Source organism: Rhipicephalus microplus, chromosome 8, assembly GCF_043290135.1.
Source record: "Rhipicephalus microplus isolate Deutch F79 chromosome 8, USDA_Rmic, whole genome shotgun sequence".
In the NCBI taxonomy this organism is placed as follows: Eukaryota; Metazoa; Arthropoda; class Arachnida; order Ixodida; family Ixodidae; genus Rhipicephalus; species Rhipicephalus microplus.
This window is the reverse complement of record NC_134707.1, coordinates 14,748,735-14,762,626: the sequence shown is the minus strand read 5'-3', so window position 1 is coordinate 14,762,626 and position 13,892 is coordinate 14,748,735. Positions and strand designations below refer to the sequence as shown.

At 42.9% G+C, this 13,892-nt stretch overlaps 1 protein-coding gene and 1 long non-coding RNA gene across 2 annotated transcripts; both read right to left on the bottom strand.

The window, feature by feature from the left end:
- Nucleotides 1-4,208: 4,208 nt before the first annotated feature.
- LOC119182203 (uncharacterized) lies at nt 4,209-12,318 on the bottom strand. The gene is made up of 5 exons (XM_037433280.2): nt 12,303-12,318; nt 9,513-9,724; nt 7,749-7,924; nt 6,198-6,394; nt 4,209-4,926 (listed from the first exon to the last, which is right to left on the bottom strand). The coding sequence occupies exons 1-5, from the start codon at nt 12,316-12,318 to the stop codon at nt 4,577-4,579; spliced, it is 951 nt and encodes a 316-aa protein (XP_037289177.2). The 3' UTR covers nt 4,209-4,576.
- LOC142768823 (uncharacterized) lies at nt 9,720-11,480 on the bottom strand. Its single transcript, XR_012885487.1, has 3 exons — nt 11,445-11,480; nt 10,722-10,760; nt 9,720-9,818 (listed from the first exon to the last, which is right to left on the bottom strand). It is a non-coding gene; the product is annotated as an uncharacterized LOC142768823 (long non-coding RNA).
- Nucleotides 12,319-13,892: the final 1,574 nt, after the last annotated feature.

The following is a 13,892-nucleotide window of genomic DNA, read 5'->3' as shown; positions in this document are numbered from 1 at the left end:
GCATTGTAGAAAGCAACAGAAATATTAATAATACAGTTAATAATACCAATTATCCCTTGTGCGTAGATAGACGACAAAGTGCTTTCAGTATGCAAGGCATTGCTTCGCTTTAAGAGGCGTGTTTTTAAGCCTACAAAGCATTTGACCAAGGCGCAATGCATGGCGTGCCCGACATTTTTCAATGACCAATAGGTAATGGGTTCAACTGCCATTTTCTTTTCTCTTTTGTTTCTTTTCTGTTCATGTTTTCTTTAGCTGGAATTTCCGTGATTGAAGTACTTGACTGAAATCTTGGACCCCAGCATAAAACACTGTCGTGTTGAAAGGAAACGAACAGGAGCCATTTAGTAAAAATAAAAAAGGCAAGTGTTAAAGCAGTACTCACACGAGTGTTTTGAATGAAATGAAAATCCTTTAACACACCGGAAAAAGTATTGGTAAGAATTAGTCCCTTCTGAATGAGTAAGCACTGTATCTTCTTAAGAGATAGTTTTGGTTCCTGCTGTACCTGACGTAGCAACATCGTACGCTTTGCTCGTCCCACGCTCGCTCAATATACCGTGACATTTCTTTTGGTGACGCACAAGTGGCCATTTTGAATATCTTAGCGACTCACAAGGGGCCGTGTTGGTAGTTTTAGTCCCCGATGTAACCATAACTAGCCAGACAGCTACGTGGAGCAATCAGAATCAGTATTATAGCCTGACTTGCAGCTTGTTTCGATGCCCATAGGCACGTGATGAAATGAAAGACTTTAATATAAAGATAACATACTTTGTCAGCATTTGCTGGCCTTCACGCTGGCTGAGCAGAGTTTGGTCTGTATTCAGATTTGTGTGACAGGGTAAACATACCTTCAAAAGCGGGTAACGGTACCCTTCCAAGTGATTGTGCGAGTGAACTTTAATTACCCGATCCTAACAACTCAAAATAATGGTACTACAGTTTAACACAATGTGTTTTCGTTATCACTTGAAAAAAATCACCGCCCAAGCACTCTGTACAAATGATTAATCAACGAAGCTGAAGCATGCGGTCACAGGTGGTTACAGGTGTTGCAGCTGATCCAAAAGCGCCACTCGAGAACCTCCCGCCGAAAGCGGGCGTTGGCCCCAGCGAGCGAGTTTGCGCCATTGCCATGTGGACGCTGCTCTGCCCACAACGTCACTTCCTCAGCTCGCCGCTGTCACTTACATGCAGCTCGGAAGGCTGCCGGATTCCCGCTTTGCAGTTGCTGCTTGCGTTTCAACAGCCGGGTCTTTTTTTGCACGTGAACCACTGCATCGGCCCGGCGAACATGAATTCTTTCTCGGATCAGTTGTCGGCGCTGTTCTTAGAAAATTGTCTGCAGCTCGGGCGTTCGAACGATCTGTGCCCTTCTCCTTGTGGAAGTTGTAAATTGAAACTGCTGCACGCACGTTAAAGAACCCCGGGTGGTCGAAATTTCCGGCGCCCTCCACTACGGTGTCTCTCATAATCATGGGGTGGTTTTGGGACGTTAAACCCCACTTATCAATCAAACTGCTGCACGCGGGTTCGGCAGCATGATTGCGAAAATGTGAACGACGTCACTGATAAGCAGATCCAATCAGCACCACTATCCTCATTCCCTAAGACCAACATTCACAAGGACTGACAGTTTTCGCTACTCCTTTTTCCGACAAACTATAACTGATTGGAATAAACTAACGAAAGCATTCCCCAACGCCCGTGAACCATTTGTGCAAATACTGTTGTTCTTTTATTACTCCCTTAAAATTGTATCGTGACCAGGTTGTGTTTTTTTTACAACCAAAAACATTTCGTAAAAACAATTTCAAACCTTGTTTTCTGTTATTGTTTTGTGTTTGCTCACGCTCCGCCGCGGTGGTCTAGTGGCTAAGGTACTCGGCTGCTGACCCGCAGGGCGCGGGTTCGAATCCCGGCTGCGGCGGCTGCATTTCCGGTAGAGGCGGAAATGTTGTAGGCCCGTGTGCTCAGATTTGGGTGCACGTTAAAGAACCCCAGGTGGTCTAAATTTCTGGAGCCCTCCACTACGGCGTCTCTCATAATCATATAGTGGTTTTGGGACGTTAAACCCCACATATCAATCAATCAATGTGTTTCCTCACCCTGCTTGGACGTTTTGTCTGCAGTGTTAAAAAATAAAAAAATAAAGAAAATAAAAAGAACGCAGCCAATCGCACGCGTGCTTGCGTACGATTCTGAGAAGTGTATGACTAACGACTCTCCTAATGGTTCGCGCGCTTGGGTACGGCCTAGTGAACGACGTAAAAGACGACACAGCCAATTGAGACCGTCAAGTCTCTCGTGGTGAACGGTTTTTTATATCGTAATGCAACATGGAGCTTTCCATCAAAAGTAGTGATTAAAACCACCATGTTTTGTTGTTTACATAACACGGCAAATGAAATCAACCACGTACCTGGGGCAGTATCTCGGAACAAAAGCACCGCTTGTGTAATACATGTTTATTCGTCATGGTAGACAAGTGGTTAAGGCGTTGGGATGCTTACCTTAAGGTCAGTGGATTGAATACCGGGTTGTCTGAATTTAGACGGGGTGCTTGAGGCCTGTTTACCTAAATTTGGGTGCACGTTAAAGAACACCGTGTAATTTTAATTTCCGGAGCGCGCCTCTATGACGTCCCTCGTAATCAAACTGCTCTTAGGTGCGAAGCAGCTTTCGTAAGAGACTGTATTCGTCCTTCCCTTATGAGCATGCGCCAACTCTCCCCCTCTCCTCTTCTTGAGAACGTACCGTGAGGGCTGCCTTCACTTCATATCTGTCTCTCCGTCCCAATTGTGCGCTCGTATATAATGCGCCACGTGCTCGCTCCCATTGAGGCCACTTTATTTTGATTCTTATAACAACATAGTAAGTACACCATCTCCCACTAAAAAAAACTTGTGGGGATGCGAAAGAGCACTGGGCGTTTGGTGTTCACTTTGTGGTGCTATGAATACACACCTGCTAACACACACATAATTAAGGGGGGGGGGTGGTAACTTAAGTGGTGCACAACTTATACACAACTCCGCACACAACTCCTCACGTACATGGAAGCATACAAATGGAACAACAATGGAAACGTAAGTGAACACCAAGCACTGCTTCACATCCTTGCATGGTTCTATATAGTGGGAGATATATTGTTTTTGAATGTGAAATACCAACATATACACTGGTACTTATATGCCGCTTTCGGTACCTTTTCTGGGTAGCTGAGTACTTTCTTATGCAGCTCTGGGCCATGAAGCAAACTGCTATTGACCGTGCGGTAATGTGTCGGTATTAAGCAGGCTAGTGTACGGGCTTAACAACATTTTGCACTTCGCAAACACCTATATGGTCGTTAACACTTGTCAAACGCATCGGCGACATGTTTTTGCAAGTACTTACATTTCACGAGATCAGTGGAAGATGATGGTATTTACACAAATCAACGTGACATCGTTTATTAGCCGCTTTGGTAACTACAGAGAAGTTTCTTATGCCTTCGGTAAAGAATTGAATGGTACATGGCATCACGCTTTGATCAACAAAATATTGAGCAATGCCCTGTAGCTGTACCAAATTTACTTTCTCAGCGAACTGAACGAAGCAGTTCTAAAGAAACTCCACGCTAATTTATTCCATGCTTTCCTCATTTTCATGTCTACAGGCGTTGATTCCTCTTCAGAAAGGAAGCTTGAGACGCAAAATTACTTTTTTGCCTGGAAATCTGAAGGCTCGCGAAGGTATCAAATCGGTAGTGCACTTAAAAAAATTTCTCCAAATAGAGCTTTCTCTCGTCTGACAAAATGAGTGTTTGAATAACTATTTCATATAAATTTTAATTTTCTGCCCTTATCAGGAACACGAACTTTACAAATCGTAGCAATAAAGTGTAGATAACGAAAAATTACCCAGTCAAACATCATTTCAGAAGAACTCAAAGGAATCACAATTGTGGCGTTAGCGTGAAATTTCTCCAACTGCCAACAACTAATTACTCCATTTACCATACCAAAAACATTGCAATAGGCTGCGTATTGATGTAACCCTGCCTGAATAGAAAATGGTGATCCGTCACTCTCAGCGTAGCACACATTGGTACATTGGGAATCGCAGTTAAGGCACAACATCTTGTTCAGCCCCCTAAGCACATGGCTACAGGATCAGAACATGATGGTTTTAAAATCGCAAAGCTTTTTTTGCTGGAAGTTCTTATTGCCAGTTTACCGAAGCTTTTGGTAACGCTGTGTCCTGCGTCCTTAATCGATTTCCCTCAAAGTGGGATCACCAACCATACGTGCACATAGGGTGTTATTAATGACAGCGTCAAATTTTACAGTACTTTCATGGTCACTAATGGTGGCATTCTAGGCAAATCAGAGAGGCACCCCTCTGGATCAGTCAGAGTTGACCAATGGCAGAGTTGGACAATGCCCAGGATCAGACTCCTGGTTGAGCTCCTGCCTTTGTTTCCGTGCCCTAGTCCCCGTCCGATACTATAGGATATACTCAATTATGATCGTGCGAACTATAGTGACGTAATAGCATCCTGTGATTTAGGACTCCTCTTCTTTCGAGTTCACGCTTGTAAGTTGCAAATTCCCGAGAGGCAGGAGGATTTCTTGCTGCCTGTGCGGGCGTTGAAGAGGTCGACGAGTCGCTTCGACACGGTGTCCACGGCCCTCACTTGGGCCCTAGATATGGGGCGCAACGGGTCACCGGGTGTCAGCCTGGAGACGGCCGACACGGGGCTGATGGGCGACAATGGGTTCAGGGGGTTCCACGGGCTCAGTGGACTCACGGGCGACGGGCTGAAGATGCCCGGGCCGCCGTTCAGTTTGCTGCGCCGGCCGTAGGCACGGAACGTGTCGGGAATGATCGTGAATATGTCCTTGATCTCATCGACGACCCTTGATGATCTCGGTTGTTCTGCGCGGAGATAAAATGACAAGCACTAGGCTCAGCTACGGCAGAGTGGGGGAGGGGTTACTCACTGAAATGAGCACGTATCACTAAAAAGCACTAGCACGGCGTTGAGATGTGGCAGAGCTGTAAGCAACCGGTCTGAAGAAATCTATATTTAAAAGAATATTTAAAATGCTTTTAAAGCATGCATACACCTTATGTTTCGGACTTCAAACGCCTGAGTAAGATTTTTTATTGAAATACAAAATAAACGAAGGAGTTGTCGCCGTTACTTTGTGATTCTACCCCTTTCCACTTGATTGTTTTAAATAGAGTGAAAAACGAATTAGCATGTATACATATACATTCCTGCATAGGTGAGTACAAAAGTTCTCATACGGGCAGAACAAACACGTAGGCGCCACGCTCACTTGTAACTATATAGCCCGTTCAGTAGTGGTCACAAATCTTCGTTTTTCCAAGAAAAAAAAAACGTTGAAGTGCCTTCATTGCTTTGCGATTTGTTTTAGATAGCCATGAGCCTAGTGTTTTATCGAACGCAAAACGTTCGCTCGGTTTCTAGCAAGACGTTTGTAGTTATACTTGTTCCTGTAACTGTAACTGCTTCTGTGTACTATACTCGAATGCGTTAGCCCATTTTATTACTGGCTATGAAGCTGCCATCTGTGAGAGGTGGCCAGTTTTACCTCAAGCTGCTAATCGCACCTCTATTTCCTGGTAATGTTTGTAATCAAGTTGGAATATAGGTTTAGTAGCATTCAATTTTCGTTTAAAATTTATCTTGGTGCAGAAAACATGTCCTTAAATGTCATAAAGCAAACAAACTTCACAATCTATCTATCTATCTATCTATCTATCTATCTATCTATCTATCTATCTATCTATCTATCTATCTATCTATCTATCTATCTATCTATCTATCTATCTATCTATCTATCTATCTATCTATCTATCTATCTATCTATCTATCTATCTATCTATCTATCTATCTATCTATCTATCTATCTATCTATCTATCTATCTATCTATCTATCTATCTATCTATCTATCTATCTATCTATCTATCTATCTATCTATCTATCTATCTATCTATCTATCTATCTATCTATCTATCTATCTATCTATCTATCTATCTATCTATCTATCTATCTATCTATCTATCTATCTATCTATCTATCTATCTATATATCAATATTTCTGTCTGTCTGTCTGTCTGTCTGTCTATATGTCTGTCTGTCTATATGTCTGTCTGTCTGTCTGTCTGTCTGTCTTACCCGAGATAGATTCAGCAGCCCTCTTGCGACCAGTCAGTTTCTCTGTCAGGTGGTTCTGAAGGCGTCCGGCGATACTTCTGAGTGCATCGAGTGTGCTAACGAGGGAAAGTGCGTTGGGTAGTTCTTCCGCCGATGCGCCTGCAGATGTCAGGTAGCTCTGCAGCTCGTTGAGTGTCTGCATGTATTCGGGCTCCTGGCTGCGTAGACATAAGAGGCCACGTGACAGTAGCGGTGTGAGTCGCACGAGCTATTACACACAACCATGGGAAGAAGAATCATGGTACAAACGTTAAGAAAAAGAAGAGGGTCGCAGGTCACGGCAGAAATGGGTTAAAAAACATCTTAGTAGACGTGAAGAAGAAAACGTGCGCATGGTTTGGTCACGTTGCGCTCAGCCATGCCCATGTTTAGCACGTAGGCCATCAAGAGTAACAAAATTAAATCTAAAAAAAAAGGCTCGCTTGTTTCAAAGAGACAGAAAATTTGATGGGGGAAGATGATGTTGACGAAAAGACGAGCCACCATAGAAGCCCACCATCGAAGTCTTAATTATTTCAATATTGAGTGAATCTTAACGGTGATACTGGAACTCGCCGTCTTATACAGATTATTCAACTGATGATACTAAGGGGATTGCGAGGATAACGTCGCCTGAGCAAGCACAGGACTGGGTTCACTAACGAAACGTGGGATTGACCTTAGCCCTGCAGTGGATGTAGTGGGACAGACCATGGTGTTGATTACACAAAATATAAATTATAAATTTGATTTTTAGAGTGTGGAAAGGGCAGATTTGTATTTATTATACGAGGGAAGGCTAGAATAAAGAAAGGATTGAAACCTTTAACAAGTAGCTCTTAGTTTGGCATTCGGCAATGGCTTTCGAATCAAAGGGCAATATTTTTCGAGTAAAGTGTCCTATGTTGTTCTTTAAGATGCTCAACGCCATTAGCCAATTTCTAGGTAATTCACACAATCACACTTCACTGAATATTCAGCAAACTAACTGCAGTACCTGTGGTGCATAAAACGGAAATCAGGTGCTCAACAGAAAAGAGGGTACTCAGTATCTGCAGTGCAAAGAAAAGTGATAATTGTAGATACCCAAACGAATTAGAATGGCGTCTACGTATTCGTTTCTTTGCGGTGATTTTACCTAGTTTATATTCTCACATGTACCGACTAGGCCACGAAAGAACCAATGAACTTCCAAGTCAATATAAGGAAATCTGAGTTGATATTTGCTGCTTCATAGCTCAAGTAAAGTGTACCTGAGTACATTTTTCAGAGAAGTGACTACCTCTCATTACTTTTTATCGGGGTTTGATGCTCCCCATACCAGATATAATTAGTTGGGCGGACTTCACTGCAGGAAAGCTAGAACCACCGTTATAAGAACGAAACAGCTTATGATCCTCCAATTCAAGGACAGTTTGTCTCGAGAATGGCTGGCGGTCCCAAAGAGTTATCGCCGTCGTTAGTCACTACAGCTAAGTGAGCCAATGAAAACACGAGACTGACAACCGATGTGTGTGGTTGGTTTACACTGACCTCTCCTCCTTGACCTCTTCGACCTTGTCACGTGCGTTGGCGAACCTGCTGGGCAGAGTGCGAACCATATGGAACAGACCTCGGGCTCTTTCCGGGTACTCCCGCAAAACTCCGGCCAGGTCTCCGTGCAGGATTTGTTGCATGTCGCTCATCACGCGCCTAAAGTCGAAGATCACCTGCGTGATTTCACAAGACACGTAGAACGCATGAGTTGCGGGTCCCCATGCCGTGAAAGGTTTTGAACATGAGGTGTCGCTTGGCTCAAGGTTTTAACAAGGCGACTTGGCCTCGTCAGGGCTGCAACTTGGACTAGCTAAAACAACAGGGTAAACTGCAACAGACCTCTGACAGGACTGAAACTTGCTGCCTCGAAGAAAACAGGGCCACTTGCCGAAACGTCTCCTCCCCCTGCACCCTGTGTTCGCGAAAACTTCCATCATCCTCGGAACTTTTGACTTTTTTTTTAAGTAACACAAAATGTGATGGAAAATGAAGACAAGCTGCAAATTTTAGACCCATAAACAGTGACAATGGTTCTAATCAGTGTTGTGCACTTGTAGTATACCAAAAGAACACAAAATTAAGAATGAATGCTGAATGTATGAACCCCAGTGAGAGCCTACTTGATTATTTTGAGTTTTGGTGGTGACCTCTGAGCCAGCTACGGTGCCCCAAAACACTATTTTTCTCCCTTGTGAGAAAAGCACACTGCTGTCCCGGCAGCCACGGCCTCCAGTGAAGGGTCTGTGCCCGAAAGACATTTGTTGCCATATTGGGTGTGGCCTTGCTCGCAAGCTTCAAAGCGCGAAATACTGCAACTGTGCAGAAACCATTAGTTATTTCTTGTGCCATTGTCCTCTATTTGAACGAGATCGCTAGCTCACTGGGCTCCCCGGCGTGTCATGATGAGACCAAATGATCGGCCTTTTACATCTAGAGAGATCTTGGGAGCCTGGTCTCACAGCACCGCAGCTTAAACACCGCCCGAGTCCTTTTGCAGTGTTTGAAGACACTAGTATTGAGTGACCGCATGTGCAACGCTGCACTGTTTTCGTGTGCTCCTAATTGGGACTTTACTTGCCTCATTGTTTTTGTCTTGCTTTTACTCCCTCATTCCGCTCCCCATGTGTAAGGTAACAAACTGGATTTATAGTCTAGTTAACCTTCCTACCATCATTAAATTCGATCTTTCTCTGTCTTAAAGCGTTAAATAACTCATATGAATTCAGCAAACTTTCTTGAAACCAAAACGATTTTGGCTCCGTGTTCACAGAAACGCTTCACACAAAAACTTTCCTTAGGGACTGTTTTAGCCAATCACGATGTAGGAATTATTATTTGTGAGGCCGGCTATACATGGGAAAACGCAATTACAAAAGAAACGGTTTGCGAATTCGGTTCCTTTAGATTTATATGCCTAAGCAACCACGTTATTTCTAGACAAGCTTTTAAGGATTGCCAAGTAATTGATTGTCCCCCCCCCCTTCTTTTTACTTATCATGCTCATTGAACAATCGCGGTGCATTTAGCTTCCATGAAAGTGGTGACAATGATGAAATGACAATTGTGGTGCATTTACCCTGCAGTAGCTATGAAAATAAATCTAACCGTGAAGCTCAGCAACATTGCAAAGAAAGGTACTAGGTGATCAGGACTGGTTCAAAAACGGAAAACCTAGACTTAAAACAATTTTCTTTGAACAAAGACAACGATACTTGTAGCTAGTGTACTTTTATGAGTGCACATAAATGTTTTCCAGCTTACCTGCAGAATCTTCACGACTTCAACAAGAACGGTTGGGTGCTTGTCAATGGCCCTGACTTTGGTGAAAGCGTCCGTGATGCTGCTGAGATCCGGAATCGTGGGAGCCTGTGGAATGGGCGGCTTAGATTCTGCTGGAGGAACAGGTGCTTCTTTCTTCGTCTCAGGTTCTACAGGCTTGGCAGCCTCTTTCTTTGGAGGAGGTGGCAGGTCATCTTCGACAGGTTATTCTTCTTCAGATGACTCCTCCGGTTCCTGGACACTCGGCTTCAACTCGCTCTGCAGCCTTCCCAGCTCCCGTCTGGCACACTAGATCCGAAAGGAATTCCGGTAAAACATCAGCAGTCGGCAACCGAAAAAAAGGTAATACTGTCAAGAAAAATCCAGCGGACTATCCATAAAATCGCTACTCAGCCATCTTATAATATCCCTGAAACGAGTTTAGAAATATTGGCGTCTGTGATCGGGGCCTCAAACTCACTTCAGCTAGCAAAATGCCATCTCAGAATTAAGGGGGGGGGGGGGGGGGGCAGAGAAGGTTAGTTTGTGTCAGTTAACGTTGCCATTTGAAAGGCGGCCTTTCAGATATCGTATATGGGTCGTTTTAGCCGAAATTTAGCCATAGAATTCGGACACTTAACCATAACAATTTTTAGAATGAATTATATACGAGGTTAAATATAAAGTGATTGCATTAGGGTTTTTCTTCAATACAGCGTGACTCCATGAGAAGCTTCACGAAAGAAATTGCATCTGATCAGTAATTGATTGGCAGTTTATGAAGAGGTCAAAAATTAACGGCGGATCACGGCACAGCCTATTGCCGATTCTGAGCGCTGATTCTTGTTTGTTCAACGCCAACTGTGTTTGAAATTTTGGCTGCTTTATTCCTGGTAGGAACCTGTTCGTGCGGCGTGATATATGCGAACGAATCTAGCCAATGTAAACAAATTGTGCTTATCCTGAGCTTGTGAGCATATTGATGTGCTCTGACTAAAGGCTTCGGTGATCTCCCATCTCACCCAACTCGCAATATATTAAATCACTATGAAAACATCGGGGCACCTTCAATGTTCACACTGTGACTGCAATTGATTACCACTATGTCATACGTACGCGTCACTACAGTTCTATACCAGAAGCACGCTTTCGACTGAAATAGTTTCATTTTGAGACATATATGCCTTGAGAGCCCTGTTTAGAATGACTCACCAGTGTAAAGGCCTCAGCTGGAGCAACCAAGCCGTCTTCCTTAACATGCGAAAAAAAAAAAGGTACTTAGGAAATATTGCATATTGAAAGAGCATGTCAATTCTTTCTTAGCATAAAGATGACCTCGTGTGTTGAGACAATTAGCTGCATAGGCCTCCGTTTCACCCTTTACCTTTTCATTAAATGTTGGTTAGGATACATGTATCGAATATTTATTTTTTACGGTTAACCCTCGCAAACATTTTACTGAACATAAAGCACTTTATGGCGTATGTCATGTCGTAGCAGATTCGAAAGATAATTTAATATCTCTTGCACGTGGAGGCTGAGTTGTTTAGGTTGAATTACAAACAGGTTCCCTTTCAAGCTGCAGGATTGCCTCAATAATAGTTGTTATTTTTACTAGTGAAGGAATCGCTTGCTTTCTCTATAGTGCGTACACTGTCAAGCTTGATTTTTTTTGCTAGGGTAGTAGTGTAAGCTGTGATCTATCTTTAAGTTGAAAAAAAAATCATATCGAAGACGTAAGGGAAGCACAAATGTTTTCTAAAAAGATAAAAAAAGAATGGAGATGTTTATAGACGTATATTCTAACTTCTGTGCGAGTCTTACAGCGACGATTTAAGCTCACGTCTTTTGTCTACGCCCTTCAAATTCCAAATGGTTTCCTTCAAAGAGCAGACATAAGACAACGGGTTCTTGTAATGCTCGCTTGGTACTTACAGTTTCTGTCACCCCTTCTTGTGACTTGAGACACGGCGCGAAACAAAAAACAACAAAAAGTTACCATATGTTGAACCTTCAAATTAACTCAAGCACCATAAGTGCACATACAAAGACGAATGCGAAATGCCCACGTGTTCAAGCACATACAAAGCTATGTTACGGGATGGAATCCCGGCTTCGGCGGCTGCATTTTGGATGAAGGCGAAAATGCTGTACGCTAATGTGCTTAGATTTGAGTACCCGTTAAAGAACCCCAGGTGGTCGAAATTCCCGGAGAATTCCACTTCGGCGTCTTTCGCAATCATATTGTAGTTTTGGGACGTTAAACCACACATATCCATCAAGCACAAACGAAGCTGCCACAAGTTTTTCGAATTAAAATAATGTGTCTAGCCAATCCTTATATATTTGGCGCCTGCGGTGCCTGCCGAAAAACAGTGCCATCTGTTATGTTGTTCAGGAGATACTGCTGATCGCGCCTGACGTGGAACAAGGTTGGACTAAGAGGAGTTCCGCTTATTAACTTATCTACCATGATCTTCCCGGAGACGATTAACCAACTAACCTGAAACTTGTGGCACCGGTGTTTATCATGAACTGAAAGTAATCGAAGCGTCCTCTGATGCAGCTTTTGATTTATGACCACATTTATGATATGCGCGCTTCCAACTTGGCGTTTCGCGAGTTAATAATGTTAAGAACGCCCCAAGGATTTTACGGTGAACGATGCATGGTGCGTCGAGTATGATCCCTGGCTATGTCTGCTCACAACACCAAAGGCACACTTGTGCGAACAAGGGAACCCTTCGAGCTTGTGAGAGCTGGCAATCCTTCTTTATTGCGATTTCGGCACACTCAAAGGCCACCCCATTTTCCGACCTCCGAGCAGTATTGTATGTGGAACCTGTGCTATTTAATTCCAGTGAACAAAATGTTCCTTTTTCGAGCGGTATGCAGACACGCTGTGAAAAGGACTCACCTCTTGTATTGTGGATTGACTGGGAACATCCGTCTTTACGAGTTCATTACTGTCTGGAAGCTTGATGCTGATTGGTACGTTGTCGACAAACTTGACGGCAGGGGCGCCTGCAGTAGGCAGCACATGGAAAGTATTTTACCTTTTATTGAAACAAGGCCGAAGTTAAGGGAAAGCTTTGGAGGCTTGGATTGATGAAAAATTATTGAACGGGAGATTTTGCTGAAGGCGAAGTTTCGGCAAGTGTTTCTGTCTTTTTCAAGAAAGAAATGTAGTGGTGGCTTAGTAGCAACTTGCGGTCGACGAAACAACAAAATATCCTGCCTTCTTCAAGACTCTTCAAGTCATCGCCTTCATTGGGGCTGGTGCCATGATTGCGAAAAGAACCTTGAAGAAGGCAAGGTTTGAAGAAGCATAAAAAAGGACAAAACCACCTAATGCTTTGTTCACCTCTTGTTGACTACTCGTTATTTAAGGAAGAATACACGATTTTTTGAAACGTAGGTTCCGACGACACCCACTGCTCAAGAATTTTAGTCTTTTTTAGCATTATTTGTTCGCAACGCAATTTTAAAGACCGTCTTGAGGTTTTGCATACATTGATAACGCTATAATTTTATCTGTGAAGAACCCATACTGCCTTTCTTAACATCTGACAAGTCACTCAATAATCACATAGACAGAAACGGTGTTCAATTAGTAATCAGTATAAGAGAAGGGTGAGGCGTCGGAGCAATGTTTTCTCTCAAAACATAAAATTGACCTCAAGTACTGTGCCTCATAACGGTGACACTTTTAACATCATCTTAAGCAGTGTTCATAGTATTACGAAGCTTCAATGCAAGTCACAATTCTGCCAAAATTTTTGCAATACGATCTTCGCAACCCTTGTCCTGGCGACACATACATTGCAACTTATTTGCACAATTTTCAAAAAATAATTACATTGACCAAAAGAGAGAAAAAATTACTCGCGAAACATTTTTTTCTCCCTTGCATAGGAACAATATTACCTTCTAAAAGAAAATTACATGTATCATATTATTTCACCAAAGTTCAACGACAGTCCACTAAAATCTATCTGCCTTACCCTCGGAGTCATACCAAAATATCACGCCTTTAAGTGACAGAATTTGAAAGTTATGTGACTTTATGCTCATAATGTAATTTGACAACACCCTTTCAAGATTTATATAACTTAGTTTTATATGCACGAAATTGATTGAGCTACTAAATGAGAGCTAACGGTCGTTTAATCTCCATGTACTCGGATAATAACACCAGGTTTACTCAAGCTACGAGCATTACCGTTGTTTTATCGTGTGTGCTTCAAATATAAAGCAAACCACTTTGCTCACCTTGTTAAAATGTCACCACGATTGCAGCGAGTGCTACAAGCAATAGCATTCTCAATGTTCTGTTTACCATGACAGCGTCCGTAAATCTGAAAAAAGACGATTAAAATGAGC